Raw genomic sequence first — 20,159 nt, forward strand, 5'->3', positions numbered from 1 at the left:
AGAATGTGAAAAACTCAACCTGAGTTAGTAAGATCTAGTGGGAGTGAAGAAAGCACTTGAATATTTTATAAATATCTTTTAAAGCCTACCAACAGGGACTGCTCTCACTCTTAAATCATAGAGGTTATGCAAATTTAATATATTCCCTGGGTTTCTCCAAATGCATCACATGTTGATGAAATTTTCTTTATACCCAGGAGGCATTATATACAAGCCAGTGCAATTACCGAATAGGAAAAGGAAAAAAATATTACATTGCATCAACTGTGGAAAAAATAAAAGTTTGTATGATGATCAGTCAAGTGTGTGTGTGTGTGTGTGTGTGTGTGTGTGTGTGTGTGGGATGACGGGGATGACGTGTACCTTCTGCGGGCTGCAGGTCATCCACTGTAAGCTTCAGACCTTTTCCCCTCCTGACCACACGGACTGTGTGCCATTCATTATCATTCAGGTTCTGACCCGCAAAGATGGTCTCAGGGCCTTTACCTACAACATAGTCCCATACATCCATTACCAGCAAGAAGAAGGTGAGACAGAGGGATGGGGTAATGAAAGCAAAAGAGCTACAAATCATGAGGAGTAAAAGAGAGAGACAGCAAGATAAAAGAGAAAGTTTAAAAAAGAAAGAAGAGGAAGAAAAAGTGAGACAGGAACAGCGCAGAGTTAAACATCGCACTAAAATGACTCCTCAGCTCTGTTATACCACATTCATACTCATCCAAACCTTCAGTGACATGAAAAAACGTGACTCTTAATTACAACAAATTTCTCTAGTGATATAATGCCCTATTTAAAAAAAAGAAATCTGAATAAACGACAGCACAGCAGATGCCGAAGGGGCTGAGAGACAGCCTGACATAAACGGACGTCCACCAGAGCAACGGATCATCTTTCAGCCACTAGATGGAGACACGCAACAAGTATTTTCTCCTCTCTCCCACAGGAACCCGTCCAAAATAAGCTCGAGGCGAAAGATAACTTGCTGCATATTCATCTCACATCCTTTCTGTTCCCCAGTGTTTAAGCCTGCACATTCAAAACTCACGGAGTGTAATCTTCATTCGAGAAAGCAATTTCTCACTCGTCCAGACCTCACCTTACCCCACCATTCCCCATCATACCCTACCTTACCCCACCTAACCCCACTTTACCCCACCTAACCCCACCATACACTACCTAACCCCACCATTCACCATCATACCCTACCTTACCCCACCTAACCCCACTTTACCCCACCTAACCCCACCATACACTACCTAACCCCACCATTCACCACCATACCCTACCTTACCCCACCTAACCCCACTTTACCCCACCTAACCCCACCATACACTACCTAACCCCACCATTCACCACCATACCCTACCTTACCCCACCTAACCCCACTTTACCCCACCTAACCCCACCATACACTACCTAACCCCACCATACCCCACCATACCCTACCTTACCCCACCTAACCCCACTTCACCCCACCTAGCCCCACCATACACTACCTAACCCCACCATTCCCCACCATACCCTACCTTACCCCACCTAACCCCACTTCACCCCACCTAACCCCACCATACACTACCTAACCCCACCATTTCCCACCATACTCTACCTTACCCCACCTAACCACACTTCACCCTACCTAACCCCACCATACCCCACCTTACCCCACTTCACCCCACCTAACCCCAACATACACTACCTAACTCCACCATTTCCCACCATACCCCACCATTCCCCACCATACCCTACCTTACCCCACCTAACCCCACCTTACCCCACAATTTCCCACCATACCCCACCTTACCCTACCTTATCCCACCTAACCCTACTTTACCCCTCCTAACCACACTATACCCCACCTAACCATACCATACACCACCATACCCCACCTTACCCCAGACACTCATGCTGCACAGCAAGAACACTCGATGCTCGAGCTTCCGTTGGCTGTTGTCTCTGCTCATCACCTGGCTTGGAGCTATGAGGGCAGGATGTCATTGTCAGAGCTGCCTGAAGCACGTCTCACTCGATAACAGGTAAAAAAGAGGCACCATTAAAGAAGTGCCAGGCTCACTATCGATTTCCCATCTCTCCCTGCTCTCAATTACTGTGAATCCAGATCAGGCGGTCATGAATCAGCCCAGGGCTGGGAGTGGGGAGTATGTGTGTGTGTGTGTGTGTGTGTGTGTGTGTGTGTGTGTGAGTGTGTCCCAGAGCTCCCAGAGCTCCCTCTAAAGGAACTTTTGCACTTTACATCCTAAAGGAGGAAATGACAATACTGTACACACATATCTACCTCAAAACAACATTCTGCTACAACTGACGTTATCTATATTACTTTACTGTGCTACCTGGAAATTAATCTCTAATGGCAAAGAGCAAAAGCTTTTTTTTTTTTTCCAGCTTGATGAAGCACCTTTTTTCCCTATGTGTCAGGGTTACTTTACCTCCTCTCCTCGAATATGAAGAAAAAGGGCAGAGTTAAATAAGAGAGTGGCTTCACAGGCTGGCTAGAACATTTTGACAGGCCAGGGCCCATGGGTGACTGGACACACACACGCACGCACGCACGCACACACACACACACACACACACACACACACACACACACACACACACACACACACACACACGTCTTACCAGCCTCTTATGAGGACTTTCTACACTAAAATCCTCAAAATCCTCCAAATTTATCTAACTAATAAAACTTCTTATTTGATGGTGGGATCATTTTGATGTTTTTCTAGAAATAAATAGAATAGAAATCAAACAAGACTATTAAAGGAAATACAAGATAAGTTAGACTTTATTCAGTATATTGTTGGTACTGGCTAAAATGTCAATTCTTGGAGTGCACTAATACAATTATTAATGCAGCTCATTAATGATATGCCTGCCGTTAAACGTAACCCTAACCTTAACCTCAGTGACCAAAACTAAACCTTTTGGCAGTTTTCCTTATTTAAATAAAAGCAGGATTTTTTTTTGTTTTTGTTTAAATAAAAGCCAAATGAAGCAGGTAAAAATAGCTACCTTCTACAATCTGCCACAAAGGGTTCAGTGACCCTGCACTGCAGGACATCATTAGCTGAATGCTATTTATGTGAGATTTGCAGAGGTGGAGAGATTTGCTTCATTAAAAAAGGATTAACATCCCTGATTTACAGGGAGTCTAAATTTCAGCATGTGCTACAAACCAGTGGAGGTTTACAGCGATAAATAACTTAAACATAAAAACTACAGGCTCATACCAATAAACCCAGCATTTCATTTATTCCTATAAAACTGGATTTTATAGAGATGAACTAAAAAGCTGTAAAATCAGGACGACCCTCCGTTTTTCAGCGTCTGTTGTAAATGTCATTGTGCCACAAGACCAGATATGAGGCTCTAACAAGTCAAAATACAGCCCGGTTCAGCCGAGAGCATTCACTGACCCCAGCGTTTCTAAATAAATAACTTTCATCCTGCTGTCACTCAGTACACATTAATAACCTATGAGCTGACGTGACAGCGCGGTGAAGCGCACTGCCATCCTGGAGGCAGTCACAGCCCCTAATTGGCATCGTCTTGCCCTTTTTTATAGAAGAACAGCAAATCATAAACACACATGTTCATACTTACGCACTACTAAAGAAAATTAATGAGAATACAAACACAAAAGCTGCACAACAGCAGGTGGGTAAAGCTTTCAACCCCTCTAGATCCTTTCCTCCTTATTAAATACTAAAGCATCTGTCTTTTGTGTACATTTAGAAGTGTAGAGATTTCATACAAAATTAAGTCTCGTCCTTGAAAACAACACTAGAGCACTATTGAGGGCTAAATTCTGATTGGTCCGATTTGATTAATTATTTTATTTTTTTATTATTTTATTTTAAATAAAACAACTACTTTGACAGTAGTTCTATCTGCAAGACAAATCACAGGATTATATTACTGCACTTTCTATAGAAACACATTACACAGGCACTCGTATGATGGATGTGTCATTGTGAGTTTAATTGTTATCACGGTGACGTTTTCTGTAAAGAGACATCTATAACATTTTTGAAAGTGTCTCCAGAGTCAGTGCTTTGTAACAGTCTGAAAAAATCTGAAACTTTAAGTCCCTAGGATGGTTTCTTTGTAATAACGACAAGCTTTTTGTTGTCTTAGTATGAATAGAGAGTAGACAATAATTGAGACTTGTGAGAGAGCCATGCTGTCATAAAGCACAGGATTAACAGGAACTTACATTTTTTTTTTTTTTAACTTTTGCCATTAAACATTACAATAGCCTGATTAAAATTACGACACTATGTGTTTTAATTTGAAAAAAAAAAAGAAAAGAAAGTAAGAGGGCCAATCAGGACTTCTTGTTTTTCATCATTCCTCTTCACGCTGGTCCGTGTGCCATCACTGTGTCGTTGATTATTTTCCTGTTACAGCAGACTCTGTTGTATTTTATTCCTTGCCTAATACTGTTTATTCTAATTGCAATAATTCAATATGTTTGTAAGCTCATTAATTATCCAAGCTAAAAACAAAGCAAGGCTGCTGATCTTTCAGATTTCAAAAAGGTTGCAAAATGTTCACCATTTTCTTGAATAAAAACAGAAACACCAATTTACTAAACAAATTGTCTCATATCACAACATCATTTCAGCAGATTTGCTTCCTGTGCGACTTTCAAATCGAACTCACCGAGCGCACATTAGTGTCTACCTCTTTTTTAAGATAAAAGATAAAGTGTCAGCAGGGGAGGAGTAGCGAGAGCATTTTCCATCGCTGATGTGTTTATTACACAGAGGCCTCAGACGCAGTCTAGCAGCATCTCTATCTCTTGCCTGTGTTCCCTGCAGTTTTCCTGAAAGCATGCACGCCTCGCTCTGTCAGCCCTTCCTCCTCAACTCTGCACTCTCTTTCCTCACAATGCACTTCAGCACATTTCTGTGTAATTATCTCCCAAGGTACTGTGCCGCATGGGTGGGCATATGTTGGCTAGGGAGACGTGGAGCACCCTGACAGATTTCCTATAAACCAGAGCAGGGATCCACTACGCATCTGATGCCCTAAGACTCAGTTCTCAGCTCTGCAAGGTGGTGTGGATCCAGGGGCTAAAAGCTCTACACAACACTACCTCACATCTAGGGACAGTCGTGGCTCAAGTGGCTAAGGCTCTGGGTTGTTGATTGGAGGATTGAGGTTCAAGCCCCAGCACTGCCAAGCTGCCACTTTTGGGCCCTTAAGCAAGGCCCTTGACCCTCACTGCTCCAGGGATGCTGTATCATGTCTGACCCTGTGCTCTGTCCCCAACCTCCAAAGTTGGAATGTGCAAAGAAAGAATTTGGCTATGCTGTAATGTATATGTGACAATAATAACAACTTCTACTACTATCTAACATTCCCTTTAGCCCTATGTCCCTTACAGCCTTTTTTTTTTTCTCTCTAATATAATACTCACTCACTCATTTTCTACCGCTTATCCGAACTACCTCGGGTCACGGGGAGCCTGTGCCTATCTCAGGCGTCATCGGGCATCAAGGCAGGATACACCCTGGACGGAGTGCCAACACACCACAGGGCACACACACTCTCATACTACGGCCAATTTTCCAGAGATGCCAATCAAACTAACATGCATGTCTTTGGACCGGGGGAGGAAACCGGAGTACCCGGAGGAAACCCCCGAGGCACGGGGAGAACATGCAAACTCCACACACACAAGGCGGAGGCGGGAATCGAACCCCAAACCCTGGAGGTGTGAGGCGAACGTGCTAACCACTAAGCCACCGTGCGAATAACATTACACCGTGCAAATAACATTACACCGTGCGAATAACATTATTAACCCTGGCTGGTGAAGAGTCCAAGAAATATTCATGACTCAGGAAATGTTAGTTAGTTAACGTAAACGCTCTGAAATATGGAAGTTAGTTAAAATCCTTGGAATTACATGCTAGTCCCATGTAGTAAAGAGTCCAATAAATATTTACAGCATTTGACACCCTTATCCAGAGCAAATTACATTATTTCATATTTATACAACTGAGAAACTGAGGATTAAGGGCCTTGCCCAGGGGCCCAAAAGTGGCATCTTAGTTGACCTGGGATTGAACTCACAACCCTCTGATTGGTAGCCCAATACCTTAACCACTAGGCTACCACATGCCCCTAAATATTCATGACACAGGAGCTAAAGGATACACTGAAGATTCATTAGCATGAAAAATGGAAATTTCCGTTGCACCAACTGGTCATAAGCAGGATTTACTGCTGCTAGGTGTCAAATTCTTTGAGTATTAACAATAAACATTGTCTAGTTTATCACAGAGATGTTTCACATCACATTCACAAATTGCAAACTTGTAGACTAAAGAGGATTAATGAAACAAATCCTCTCCAAACAGTATTCACTACAAACATGTGCAGCTTGGATGCTCTTTAGACACAAGTACACATGGAAACTCATTTCCGCCAGGTTCATCACACAGTTTATGACAGTTGCATAAAATTAAGACATTATTGCAGTACAAGTCAATATTTTGCAAACGAATCATGATTTCGGCAAAACACAGGCATCTAAAGCTGTAGTCTTGTCTTGCATTCCCAAGATCTGGACCAAGATAAAGTGGTTACTGACGATGAACGAATGAAACAACATTTTTATAAATTTACGTAGTGCTATAAGAAACAAAAGTTTTTTTTTTGTTTTTTTTTCCAGAAGATAATCTGAAGGTCTGTATATTGCTATTTATTATTTTAAATCTATTGTCAGCACCGCAGAAAAATTGTTTACAAAATTGTGTCAGGAATATAGTCAGAGCATCTAGAATGTTCCATTGTAAGATTTTAGTAAACGAAATATAATAGATTTGAGATTCAAGATGCTTCCACTTGAAGATTGGTAAAGAAATTTTTGCTCATAAGAAACAGCTGGTATCATTCTTGTATTACTCAGGTCCATCTGGTGCAGGAGTAAAGCACTGGCCCTGTTGCCTTGAGGTACTGTACTGTATTATTATAGGTATGCCACTTACAGCGTTCTCTATATCACAGGCTTCTTAGCGAGCGTTATTGCTAGATATGTTCTGAATTTTCACATTAATGTAACCCATTTCTGCTCTGTGTAATAAATAATTCCCTCACAAATCATATGAAACATATCGGTCTTGATTATTTTATTTACTTGTTCAATTTATTCAGTGCCTTTTTTTTTAGTGCACAAGGTCACTTTACAGGGTAACACAAACTAACCCAAAAAGGGTGTGAGATGTAGCAGCTCAGAAAGATCAGTGGGAGCAAGACTATGGAGAGCTTTGAAAATAAATAATAATGATGATTTAAAAAAAAATCTTACATTAAAAAATCTCTGATCTATTTATCAATTTAATCCACTTTAATTACAACCTGCTGGTGCAACAGTCTTCTGTATAAGCACTGTAAATTTCCCAATGCAGATGTAGCATTTGGAAGGCGGATGGCTGAGTTTAAGGGACAAACTGTTATTTCGCTGGATGGCAGCAGATTAAAGTGTCAGTCACTACGACAGGAGGTTTTGGGTTCAGTGCCTGGGCAACTGCAAAACGAACAAAGTTAGTGATTCTGCCCAGAATTGAGCATCGCTGAGACAAATTGGGTTAATGCCACAGTGATGGAGCAGCATCCTGGTGAGGGGACATAATTATATGACCATCTGTTCTAGCACTCGGAGAGCAGGAGCCTCTGAAATGCTTCCTGTAAAATAGTCTTTTAATACTTTCCTCCAAGGATATGCTCTGGGAAGTGAACACGATCACGCACTACATATCGAGCAGTAAATAGCGGCAAAAATGAGCACACACATACGCGTGCGCGCACACACACACACACACACTGACACACACACACAATTTCCCGTTCCCCTGCGTGTCACTTGCGAACCCTGTGAGTGCCAGCACTCTCTCCTCTGTCTACCGCACCATTTGCATTACAAATGAAACATGAGCTACACTGCTGCATATTTATGAGTGCGACCATTCCAGTAAGTGGCAACGCTGTTGCATATTTATAGAGGAGGTTGTTCCAGGGAAATGAGGTTCTTCTGAATTCACATGAATCCCTCATTTGAGGAGAAGGATGCTCCAAACACATTTAAATGTCATCCACTTGTCATCTGTGAATGTGTCTCCAGGAGTACTGAGCATGAGGTGCTATTAAATCAGCAGCCTTCAGTTCATTCAATAAGAGCTTCTACTGGAGTGTGTACGTGTGCATGCTTTTATGTGGCAACACTTCTTTTACTTTATGACGACTCTGTAATGACAAGCGCAACACAAACGGTTGTGGATTTTATTTTAAAATGTAACGGCACACAAAATCTTTGGCTAGAGAGACTCACTGTAGGTCACAGATTAACACAGCTCAGTTGTTCATATTCTTTAAAACACGCCACATGTTTTGTGGTTCGTTCGTACTGATATCGTCTTCATTTCATTTTACTTTGTGTTTGAAGAAATAAAGCTCTGAATGACAATTCTGCACTTGAAGTGGGTTTTTTTTTCCAGTAATGTTTACAGAACAGAGAGATAAGGGTGGAATTATACAGTAGGATATTTTCCCAGGCAGTGATTTTACTCTCTGCGCAACCTGCAGTATATTTAAATGCAAAATATTTTCATAAAATGTGCAACCTTTAACCTCCTGAGACCCGTATGCTACTGTTGTGTACATTACAATTTCTACTGACTGTTTCTCTTAATTCATAGCTGATAACTATAAATTTAATCAGTGTTTTCAAGGAACAGGTTTTCAAAAGAATTATACCTAACAGTCCTCATATAAGGTTGGTACAATAAATATATATAGACAATGAAGTGTGAGAAAATGTTATGTCCTCATATGAGGACATTCGGGTCTCAAGAGGTTAAATGAACACCCCCTGTATTTTTTTAAAGAATATACACCATTACACTATACACTGGAAAACTACCAATATAATATTTTGATAGGGAATAAGAGTAGATCTACAGCAAAAATTTTATCTTTCTCAGTGGGCCAACCAACGTGTTAAAACTTCCTTATTTATACTTTATTATTAACAATAATTTAAAATTGAACGCATTTAAAATGAAGGCAAACGTTTAAATTAAGCAATAAAAGTTACTTCATAGAATATCACAATCTTTGTCCCTTATGTTTCTCAGCAATCAAAGCATTGTGTGATGGAAATGCATTGTGAATAATATTTATTATACATTCAATATAATTATCAGTATTTATCGCACACTAGATTTGATCATAATCTTTTTGTCACCATATTATAAGGCATCATGACTAAGAACATCTTTAACTGTTGTCCAATTACTGTAAAGCATGGCCTCTCATTGCTTAGAGCTTTAATAAGACCTTGTGTGCTGTGTGTGTGTGTGTGTGTGTGTGTGTGTGTGTGTCGGCATCTGTTTACTGAGGTGCGAGTTTGTTAGTGTGAGCAAACATATTGTGAGCATGTCATTGCCTTCGACTGTTTGCACAAAGTGTAGCTGAGTCCAGCGATGGCATCTGGGTCTGTGTGTGTGTGTGAGCTCCCCTGCCTGCATAGGGAGGAAAGAGTAGGACACAGTCGTCCCCTTGAGAAAGCTCAGCTGTGTCCTAGTCTTGGGCGTTCTCATCAGGTTAATGCGGATCACTGAATTATTGTTACATTAACCGATGTAGAGTCAATATGGGGTCAGAGTCACTCCACTGAAGCGACTCGCCGCCCCAGCACACGCCTCCCTGTGCTATACTGCATTGTAACTAACATACGTTTAAATTCAATCAATCTTTCTTTTCGTGGTAAAGATGCTGCTTTTAAATGTCCTCAATGTACATAAAAAGCCTTTTGGCTATTCATTGAGAGTTCGGTTATGTCCTACAGCAAGCCTTAGAAACATGGAAGGGCATGAAAATTTGAACAGAGGAACACATAAAAAAAAAAACATACGTTGAATACAGAATCAGGAAAAATTGTTTTCTCTATTTAGTTATCCACCTCCAGAGATTTAAAAGGTCATGTCCATGAAGCCTGAAAAGCTTTTGATTGGTTGAGGGAAGCAGGCTCCGTAATGAAAATAAATAAATAAATAAATGTGAATGCTGTTGTTACTATGCAACACAAAAACAGGGATATTGTTGAAGGCCATGTTTGACTACTGCATCGTGGCTCTTAGAGAAAGGTGGAGGCTGATTATTACCTTTACTTCCAATGTGAATGAGCCATGCCAAAATGAGTCACTCAAACACAGAGATGTGGAGAAACAAACATGCACGCACACACACACAGACACACACACACACACACACACACACACACACACACACACACACAGATTCAAACACACATTAAAGCTCTTTTGTGTAAGACTCGTGACACACCTGCTAATTACCCTGAGCCCATAAGAGTACAAACATCAAGCTAAGCTGCAAAACTCAGCAAGAAGCTTAATTCAAAATGGAAATGTAGAAAAAAGCAAGGAAGCCACAAAGGTTTGTCTGTCACCTTGCGTCATTCTTTTTTCTCTGTTTTTGCTTTGCAATCTATCCGTTGGTCGTGTCCCGCACTGCTGTGAGGTTAATGAGAATACAAAAACACCTCAGCATAGCTCTGCTTCTCCTGCTCTTCTTTGAAATGAGGAAAAAAAAGAAGCTCATCCCTTTAAGTGCAGTGGGAGCGAGGGGAAGAAGAGATAAAAAAGAAGAGAGAGGGAAAAAAGGGGGAGAATGACTGAAAGCTGGAGGCATAGTGAAGGGGGATTTGGGAAGAGGTTCTCAGTGGAAATGATCTGCGTGAAGGTGTGGGAACTGCTGCAAGCTGGAGTGCGATCTGTGAAGAAGGAGCTTAATCACAGCTCTTCATAGCCACATATAGCTTCATTTCTCCCACTGCTGTAAAATGGCTGCCAGAGAGCTGCAAGCTATACACACACACACACACACACACACACACACACACACACACACTACCTGACAGCAATCTAGTACAAGCTCTATGTCACTGAACCCTGGTGGACATGATGGCTACCATACCACGCACACTCACACACACACACACACAAAACGTCCTAAACAAATTCATTCATTAGTTTACTTTTTACGCATTTCATCATATTTCATTCAGCATTACAGAAGCAGAGCTAGAGGACAGAGGGTTAAGGAAGAGAGTCACTTACTGGTAGTACAGTTAATCCTGATACAGTCTAGATGGGGAAGAACAGACAAGATGTAAATTCAGCCTTCAAGGTTATGACTGCAGACATCCATTACAACACACTGTCCACAAACTGGGGACAGACACACAAACAGAGTGGACTGGAGAGCATCTGTCACACTGATCAGACATATTTTCTCTCTCTATCGCTCTCTTTTTTTTCCTCTCTACCTCCCACGTCGAGATAATGAACTCCAGGTGGAGGGAAAAGACACTCTCACATGCTATCTCGGACACTCATAAATATTCATATCCTCACTGATCTGTAATATATTTAGAATTAGGGAAATTTGGCAAGTAGAGAAATGTGATTAGATCCAGATCCATACAAGTCCAGAACTACTGAATATTCAAAGACGGCTGATTAATTTCTTAGCTCAGAAATCCGCCAAGGCTGAAGCGAGGAAGAGAGAAAAAGGAAGGAAGAATCTGGTCAGTGTAACAGCATGCCCTCTCCACCGGCGCTTCTGCTGCTCTAGTATGCACATATGTTAAAAACACATTTCCCTTTAATGAGCAAAAAGAGACAAATTTAAAGAGGAAAAGGGCTGATAAATAGGACAGAGTGGGAAGACTTTTGCTTGTCCAGGCACACTGCAGCAGAGCGCTGGAGCATGTCCACCGTCAAGCTAAGCCTCTTGGGAGTGGAGCTGAATTTGGAATGCATTTTTGTAAAAAAATAAAAATAAATAAATAAAATAAAATAAAAAACACTTGCAAACTCTTGCAGAAAAGTCTGCTTTTCATCGCACATGTAAAGAGTGTGTCATGCATATTGAACAAATATTTAGACTCGTATTGTCACACCCTGTGCAGATAATTAGGACTACTGTGTATGTGTGTGTGTGTGTTTGTTTGTTTGATTGGTCACTTCTTACATATTAAGAATGCAAGTTTAGAGAGGAGTCTTTTTCTATAGCATAGCTCAAGCAGCATATCATTTTAATTCAAACTTATCCATGTATTAAAAAAATTGCTGTATTTGGAGCCCTCTGCTGTCTATAAAACAAACTCTAATAAAATAATCAATAATACAATGATCACCTTCCTCTGCAGACTAAAACTAAACCATCTCAGCTATGTGGGTTAATATTTATGGAGATTCTTGACTTTTTGTAATGCGACTCTGCTATATGGGGCGGAGCCTATTTCTGTGTCGGAAAAATGTCGATCTTAAAATGAAAAACTTCACAAAATCCTACTTCTACTTAGATATCTTTGAAACGGTATGAGCCATATAGGTTCTAGAAAGACTTACATAAGAAACTTACATTACAAACTGCACTCAAAAGTCACTAAAGCACATGTGGATTTTTTTTTATTTTTATCACAGATGCTACTGCTGTGTAGATTATTTTAGATGCCATTCACCATTCCATCCTCTACAAAGCAATACATGGAATACTGTACATCTGAAAATCTCTTTAATACTAAAGCAATATAGCTGCCTGTTCTGTGGCTACTGTGATAAATAATACATCTTATTTTTTGTGTCTCTGCTGCAATGCAGAAGCTTCTTTTATCATCCCCTTTTTCTAAAAGTCTATCTATGCATTGCTGGATCGATATTTTTCTGTGCACCAGCTTTTTTTGAAGGCGAGTGTGTTCTGATAGAGTGGAGGGCTGCGAGAAATCCAGAGCAAATCACAAATCCAGCTCCTTTCTCTCCCATGAGGCTGTAGCCCATTTGTGTGTCGTCAACCACAGCAAAAATGTGGTCGCAAACAGCCAGAGAGCAACGTATGCCCGTCCGAACAGGGAGTGCAATCACCTCTTGGGGAGAAGTCAGTGATTTGGATGTGTGTGTGAATGTGTGTGTGTGTATGAGTGTTAGGAAAAAGTGAAGTCAGAGGAAGCTTGTGGATTAAGGGCAAGCCTGGACATGCTATTTCAAAGTAGACAGACTGAATGTCATTGTGTTTTTCATGAAGCCTGATGGCACTGAGTGACATTATTAAGACACACTCCTTAGTCTGGGGAAATTTTTTTTCTGGTCATACACTAGTCTGCTCTCCTTGCGCAGGGGGTCATTATTTTGGTCATTTTTATGATTTCCATGATTCAAGTGAACTTCTGGACATAGCAATATCTTTATATTTTTAAATATATAAACGTTTAATTCTGTCAATCCATTTAGTATATATCTTTCTATTCAGCTAGTTTTGATAATGCATTATAAATATTTTTATATGAATTATTTAGCTTTTAAGTAGAATTCTTTAAGTAGAATTCGCACAGCGATTTACATGTTGTTATTTACAAGGCGAATTATAATGTATTATATCATAGCATGAATTGCTTCTAAAAACAAATAACGCAGAGCACTATTACTGTTTAGTACGTACAATACATTAGACCTTGTGTTAAACTTAATATAGTAATGTAGAAATGTACCGTAACAAGCTTGATACAGGGATATATGATTTATAAATAACTATTTATACTCACCTGCTCATTTATGTAATCAGCCAATCATGTCGCAGCAGCTTCAGTAAATGTTCAAAACAAACATCAGAAATGGGGAAAATGTGATATCTGTGACTGTGTTGATGCCAGATGGGATGGTGTGTGTATTTCAGAAACTGCCGATCTCCTGGGATTTTCACACACAACAGTCTCTAGGGTTTACACAAAATAGTTACGCCCCTGTATTTGGGTCAGAGGAGGAAAATGGTCTGATTTCAAGCTTCAAGCTGAAAGGAAGTATACAGCAACACAAATAATCAGTTTAATACAACTGCGGTGATCAGAAAAGCATCTCCGCACGCACAGTACATTTAACCTTGAGGAGGATGAGCTACAACAGCAGAAGAGCACATCAGGTTCCACTCCTGTGAGCCAAGAACAAGAATCGGATTAGATTGTTCTGAATGTTCTGTTCTGACTGGAGTTGATCCTGATGTGCTCTTCTGCTATTGTAGCTCAACCACCTTAAACTTTCATGTGCTGTGAGTTATGAGATACTTTTCTGCTCAACACAGTTTGCTAATTTGAGTTACTTTAGACTTCCTGTCAGCTCAGACCAGTCTGGTCATTCTCCTCTGATCTCTCTCATTAACATGGCATTTCAGTCTGCATACCCTGTGCGCACAGGATGGTTTTTGTTTCTCATCCCATTTTGTATAATTAAAAAAGAAACTGCTGTGTGTGAAAATCCCAGGAGATCAGCCGTTTCTGAAATACCCAACCAGCCCGTCTGGCACCAAATATCCATGCCACGTTTAAAGTCAAATAGATCATATTTTTCCCATTCTAATGTTTGATGAGAACATTAATAAAGCCCTGTATCAGCGTCAATTTTATGCAGATACAGCTTTAACTGATAACTGCATGAATGAGCGTGTGTGCAGGTGTTCCTATTAAAGTGGACGTTGAGTGTATACGCTTTTATGCAGACTATGTCAAACACTGTAAGTTATTAAGAATAATGAATATTATAATAAAAATAGAAATGTAATTATACTGTTATGATAAAAATATGAATACTGGATATGGAATTGGAATTGTTACTGGTTACTTGTGACATTAATCTAATCTTATTTAATCTAATCTAATTTAATCTAATTTTGAATTTTTTTACACACACAATTTCAGCTTTGCCTGGGGTCTCCTCTACATTGTATGATATCTCTTGATTGTCTCTTGCGTTCATCACTGCATTGTACTCCTGATCTACATGGCTAAACACATGTATTACTAACCTGTTTATTGTGGATTAGCAGATTATACGGTTCCACTAAGATTCAATTTGCAAAACTCAGACGCAGACAAACATAATTGAAGCTTTACTTGACTGCCCATAATAATCAGGAGGTGAAGAATGTGAAAGTGTAGTAAACTAAAAGTGCACTCCGTGGTGGGAGGGGCTACAGAACGCTCATCTGGGAGTGTGCGCAGGGCCGCAGAACCTGGCCTTTGAAGGATGTACACCGTCCCATTCTCTCTTCAGCACACAGAGACGATAAAAGCATATGCAGTGCCTAATGTATGTTCAGGAGTGTGAAGAAAAATGACTCATATAACGTTGTGAGTAGTGTATGCCTTTCTGTATGCTTCACTGAACTGTGGCTGCTTAATGAAGGATGGAAGTAAAATGTAAAACAATGCATTCATACATTATATATAAAAGTGAATCTGTGTGAGTATAAACGTGAAGATAGACGTTGTCATATACGTGAATTTAAGGTGTATGTGTTTGTAGAGGTGTAGAGGCAAACGCTCTGATTGGGTGAGGTACCTAGATTGACCGTGAGTCGGACCCGCCCTCCGTCCAGCTCCAGACGGAGTGTATCTGCAGAGTTACGAGAGGTCGTGGCCATCAGAACACCGTAAGCTCGCTGGGAACGGAAGCGCAGTGACACGTCCTCTGCCTCGGTGTGCATCACCACAGGCAGCTTGATCTTCATAAACTTACTGCCATCATAACTGAGGATAGTGGCATCTGAAAGAGAAAGAGTGAGAGACAGAGAGACTAAATGAAATGGTGCTATAAGGCTTTGAGAAGAGGAGGTTAAGCTGGAGGCATTATGAATGCCATGAGCCCCATGTTGTGCATAATAAACACCAAGGTTCATACAGGTAGATGAGTGACAGGTTACTATTGCCTTTTACAACTGGACACTATGTTTGTCTGCAGCATTAGACAACCATTCAACACCACTCACCATCACTGCATACTGAAACCCAGGACATGAAGCTCATAAATACCGACCTAACATCCTGAGCTTCATTAGTTCATTTCCATACGAAGCGTAATTTATTAACTCAATCACTGCTAATGTATTCGCACTGCTATGTGGCCGTGCTCTGCTTTAGAGCTACATTTTACAGCCACAGCCTGTCTCTATTTCTCTAATCTGTTTATACATGCAGCAATCACTTTATTGGCCAATTCAATTAAGCGGCTAGATCCTAAGCCACTGCATTTTTTATAGAAGATAGCAGAGCACTAAGAATGGCAGCCATTTTACTAGACAAACGATGAGGAAAACATCCAGAGAGCTAAATCCTAGAAAGGAAATGTCTGCATGATGTTAATTAGCAATAAAAGAAAAATCTCTACTGTCCACAAATCTAATGTGTTCAATTTTTTTTTATCGCATCTGTCTTATGAAACCTGGCTAGTAATATAGATACATTTCTCAACACTTGGCACGCAAGCGACTAGGTATATACATCTGTCTTCAGTGAAAGAGCTCCAGAGAGCACCATGGCTGCAGGCTACCACCAATTAGACTGCCCTCCTTTTTAAGCACACACAAGCTACTCTGCTACTGTAATTTCCTCTGACTGTCTCTTCTCACTGTCTCTTGTTTCCATTAGCATGTAGCCAAGCCTGAGAGTGAGTGAGTGAGTAGGGTGGGGGCTGAGCCAAAGGAAAACAAGCAGAAGACAGAAGAACAAGCATGGCAGTGTGCATACTAATGAACACGAAAGAGAGCATTCTGCCCCTGAGGAGAAGCACCTACGTGTGTGTGAGCATGTATGTGGCTGTGTGTTCACATGGGTCCTCACCTGAGCCTGTGGTGATGTTGTACTAGTCTTTTCAGTCCATGCTCTTACTAAATACTGACTTGTTTGACAAGCCCTTGCTTATAGAATAAGGTCATATTGGATTTTTTTTTGGTCTCAGTTCAATGACACGTCAGACCCATGTGTTATTGTATAAATAAGTACGACAAAAACGGTGAAGATGAGCCCATGACTATTAAAGTTAACATTTTTTAACTTTATGTAAAAACTAAAAAGTAAAAAGACAATCATTAGACGTTTATCCGAATGCTGAAACAAAATCGATGCCTGATTTACCAAATATTTGGGACATATGGAAAAAGATATATAAGCTAATTAATATAATAGTAGATTGTAGAATTTTTGGAAATTCAAAATAGCAAGATAGGATTATTAGGAGTAAGATTATGAGATAATTTGAATGACCTCAAATTGAAATTCAATTAAATTGAAATAAGTTTTCAAAACAAAATAATAAAAACCTTTAAAAATGGCATATACTGAAAAAACAAGTTAAAAACATATTCATTTGATCACATATTCATTTGAAATAGCAACATAGCACTTTTGATTTGAGCAACTTGCGGTTTAGGGCTGCTGAATAGTCACACTAAGTTTCACAAGCATAATTATGTTCCTTTTAGTCTGAATTTATTCCAAACCCTGTGATTACGGATCAACCTGAGATGCCCACAGATGTCCAAGACAGGTCTATTCTGGCTAATCCTAACTCAAATGTACTCAGAGTTTATGATAAAGCTGCTAAATAAGTCATAGGTTTGCGCCACATTTAATTTAATAACAGTAATTTTAATCCAAGCATATTTTTTTTTCTTCTGACATTGAATTAGTCCTTCAAATTGTAGGAAGCTTATTTTTTAGAAGACTGCAGGTTTGAACTTTGACATAATTCTTAATGACATGAATAAATTATTGTGGAAAATTAGATGCAGTCCGTCTTGAGGATGGATTCAGTCGGATCATTCTATTTTATTGTTTACTGTTAGTGAGTTAGCTAGATTGCTAGCAGTAGCAACATGCAAAGTGTCCAAAAGAGCAAAAAAACATTTTTTTGTACTGCCTAATTCCTACCCACAGACAACACCTGATAGTTTTATTCTGTTTATTTACAGGAATGTGACTTACAGTACAGACAGAGCCAGATTTAGTACATTCGCTTTATCCTTCACCATAAATCTTGGATGGTTTGTCCGCTCGTACTTATTCCCAGGCACACTTGAGTTTCCATGACAGAGGGAGACACAGGACAGTGAAAGCCCATCTCCCCTGAGCAGTGAGGTCCGTTCAGTGACCTTTAACCCTCTCCATGCCATTCTGTATTCCTCCATACCTTCCATCACTGTAGGAGAGGCAGCCCCAGCACTCTGACAGCTTGACAAATGAGCCATCGCCTCATCTTTAGAGGAGTAGTCTCACTTCAGGAGAGGGGATAATGAAAGGAGCAGGATAGCCAGTGGTTTGAAAAGACCTTCATTTCTGCCCTCCTGCAGTGGTGTGTATTCATGCGACAGGAGAACCTAGTGCTGCAGCTCCTGAGCTGCCTGACAAGCAATGCATTATATCCAATCAGGGCATGATGGAGCAGCAGCAGTGTGCACTCTGAAGTGGGCTGCAGAGGTCACAAATAAGATGACATGCTTGGAAAACTGAGCACAGAAAGTGAAAAACGAAAGCAGGTTCGGGGGCAGGTGAGTTGTGATTGGTAAGAAGGTGGGATATGGGAATTGGGAACATCACAGATGAAAAAAATTAACCACAAAATGAAATGGTATGTAATGCAGAGATTTTAGAAATTCAGGAAAAAAGAAAGAAAGAAAGAAAGAAAGAAAGAAAGAAAGAAAGAAAGAAAGAAAGAAAGAAAGAAAGGACACATAAGTAGAAAAAAAAATAAGAAAAAAGATAGTGGTGTAGAGAAACAAGAGAGTAGAAAGTAATAAGGTGGAGTGTGAGGGAAAGAAGGGGGTCCTAAATTGTGCGTTTGTGCTTTGGGTTTAAATCAGAGTTACTGATAAGTTACCTACTGTGACATCGGCAAAAGGCACAGTTCATGGTGAAAATGAAGTCTTTTGAAGTATGTCGATGTGAGTACTGCAAAATTTTACACGGAAAAAAAAAAGTAAATTTTTATTTTGTTTGGGCTAAATTTAAATGTAAGTACAGTATAAATACTACAAACCTACTACTACTACTACTACTACTACTACTACTACTAATAATAATAATAATAATAATAATAATAATAATAGTAAAGGAACTACTGATATTTTCTACATCAGTGTTGAGTTTTCATTTGTTTAGGGGCAAAACAAAACTATAACATAATCCCTGACCATGACACCCATGTGTGTTTGTTGAACATCCTATTTTGGATTTAATCCCTATTCTGCTTTTATAATAACCTCCACTCTTCTAGCTTGGCATCGCACTAGATGTTGGGGTGTGGCTGTGGGGATTTGTTTTCATTCAGCCACAAGAGCATTAGTGAGATCAGACACTGATGTCAGGTGAGGAGGTCTGGGGTGCAGTCAGTGTTCCAGTTCATCCTAAAGGTGTTTAGTGGGATTGAGGTCTGTGCAGGATTCTCAAGTTCTTCTACACCAATCCTGGCAAACCCTTGTGAGCTTTGTGCACAGGTGCATTGTCATGTCTGGGTTTGATCCTTTCAGTAAAGGAAAACTATAATGCTAAAGTATACATAGACATTTGTGTGCTTCCAAATTAGTGGTAACATAATGGGTCAGACCTACAGTACATATACATCTACATTTACAGCATTTAGAAGCTTTGCTTATCCAGTATGACCAACAGAAGTCCCTTTGAAGTCACACAAATAATGCTGGTTTAAATAGGACACATGGTCTGTTTAAACTCTGTATGTAGGTAATACAGCAAAGAAAGAATGTGTGTGTTTGTGTGTATATGTGTGTGTAATGTCACCAAAAAAGGCTATGAAAGTGTCCTACTTCCGAACGCAGTCAGATATGTTGGACTGCAGGTAGAAAGAAGTGTACATGGATCAGATCACTCTCTCCATCTGCACCTCCATCTGTTCCTACTTTCATTAACCACTCGCTCCTGTCCAAGGCTCCTCCTTTTGAAAAGCACTCTAACAACCTAACACCTCATGTATGAACACACACACACTTCCTGTACCTCCCTCTTAATCTTTTTTTTCTTTTTGTTTCTCACTCTCATATCATACTCACATACACAAATGCCTTACAGGCCTATATTTGAACAAGCACATTCTGAAGGTTTTCATGACACTTGGCATAGCTGTAAAGGGGAAGACACACCATTTGTGTGAAGTGAGTGTAGGGTGGGAGTCAGGAGTCACATGTTCGTGCTATACTTCCCTGCCGAGCCCAGCACAATCCACCAGCATGCCAGAGCACTCAGGAGCTCTGCTCGCTACAGGGAT

The 20,159-nt window shown here is 40.1% G+C and overlaps 1 protein-coding gene across 9 annotated transcripts in view; it reads right to left on the reverse strand.

Annotated features, from left to right (window-relative positions):
* Positions 1-20,159, reverse strand: part of nrxn1a (neurexin 1a) — a 153,732-nt gene that overhangs the window by 54,101 nt on the left and 79,472 nt on the right. For all 9 annotated transcript variants that reach the window (XM_060896289.1, XM_060896280.1, XM_060896323.1 and 6 more), the window contains 3 exons: positions 15,444-15,647; positions 11,169-11,195; positions 364-486 (listed from right to left, as the gene is read on the reverse strand). In XM_060896289.1, the coding sequence (XP_060752272.1) occupies positions 364-486; positions 11,169-11,195; positions 15,444-15,647 (354 nt within the window). The remainder of the gene's footprint in view (positions 1-363; positions 487-11,168; positions 11,196-15,443; positions 15,648-20,159) is intronic.

Source organism: Tachysurus vachellii, chromosome 2 (assembly GCF_030014155.1).
Source record: "Tachysurus vachellii isolate PV-2020 chromosome 2, HZAU_Pvac_v1, whole genome shotgun sequence".
Taxonomy (NCBI): domain Eukaryota; kingdom Metazoa; phylum Chordata; class Actinopteri; order Siluriformes; family Bagridae; genus Tachysurus; species Tachysurus vachellii.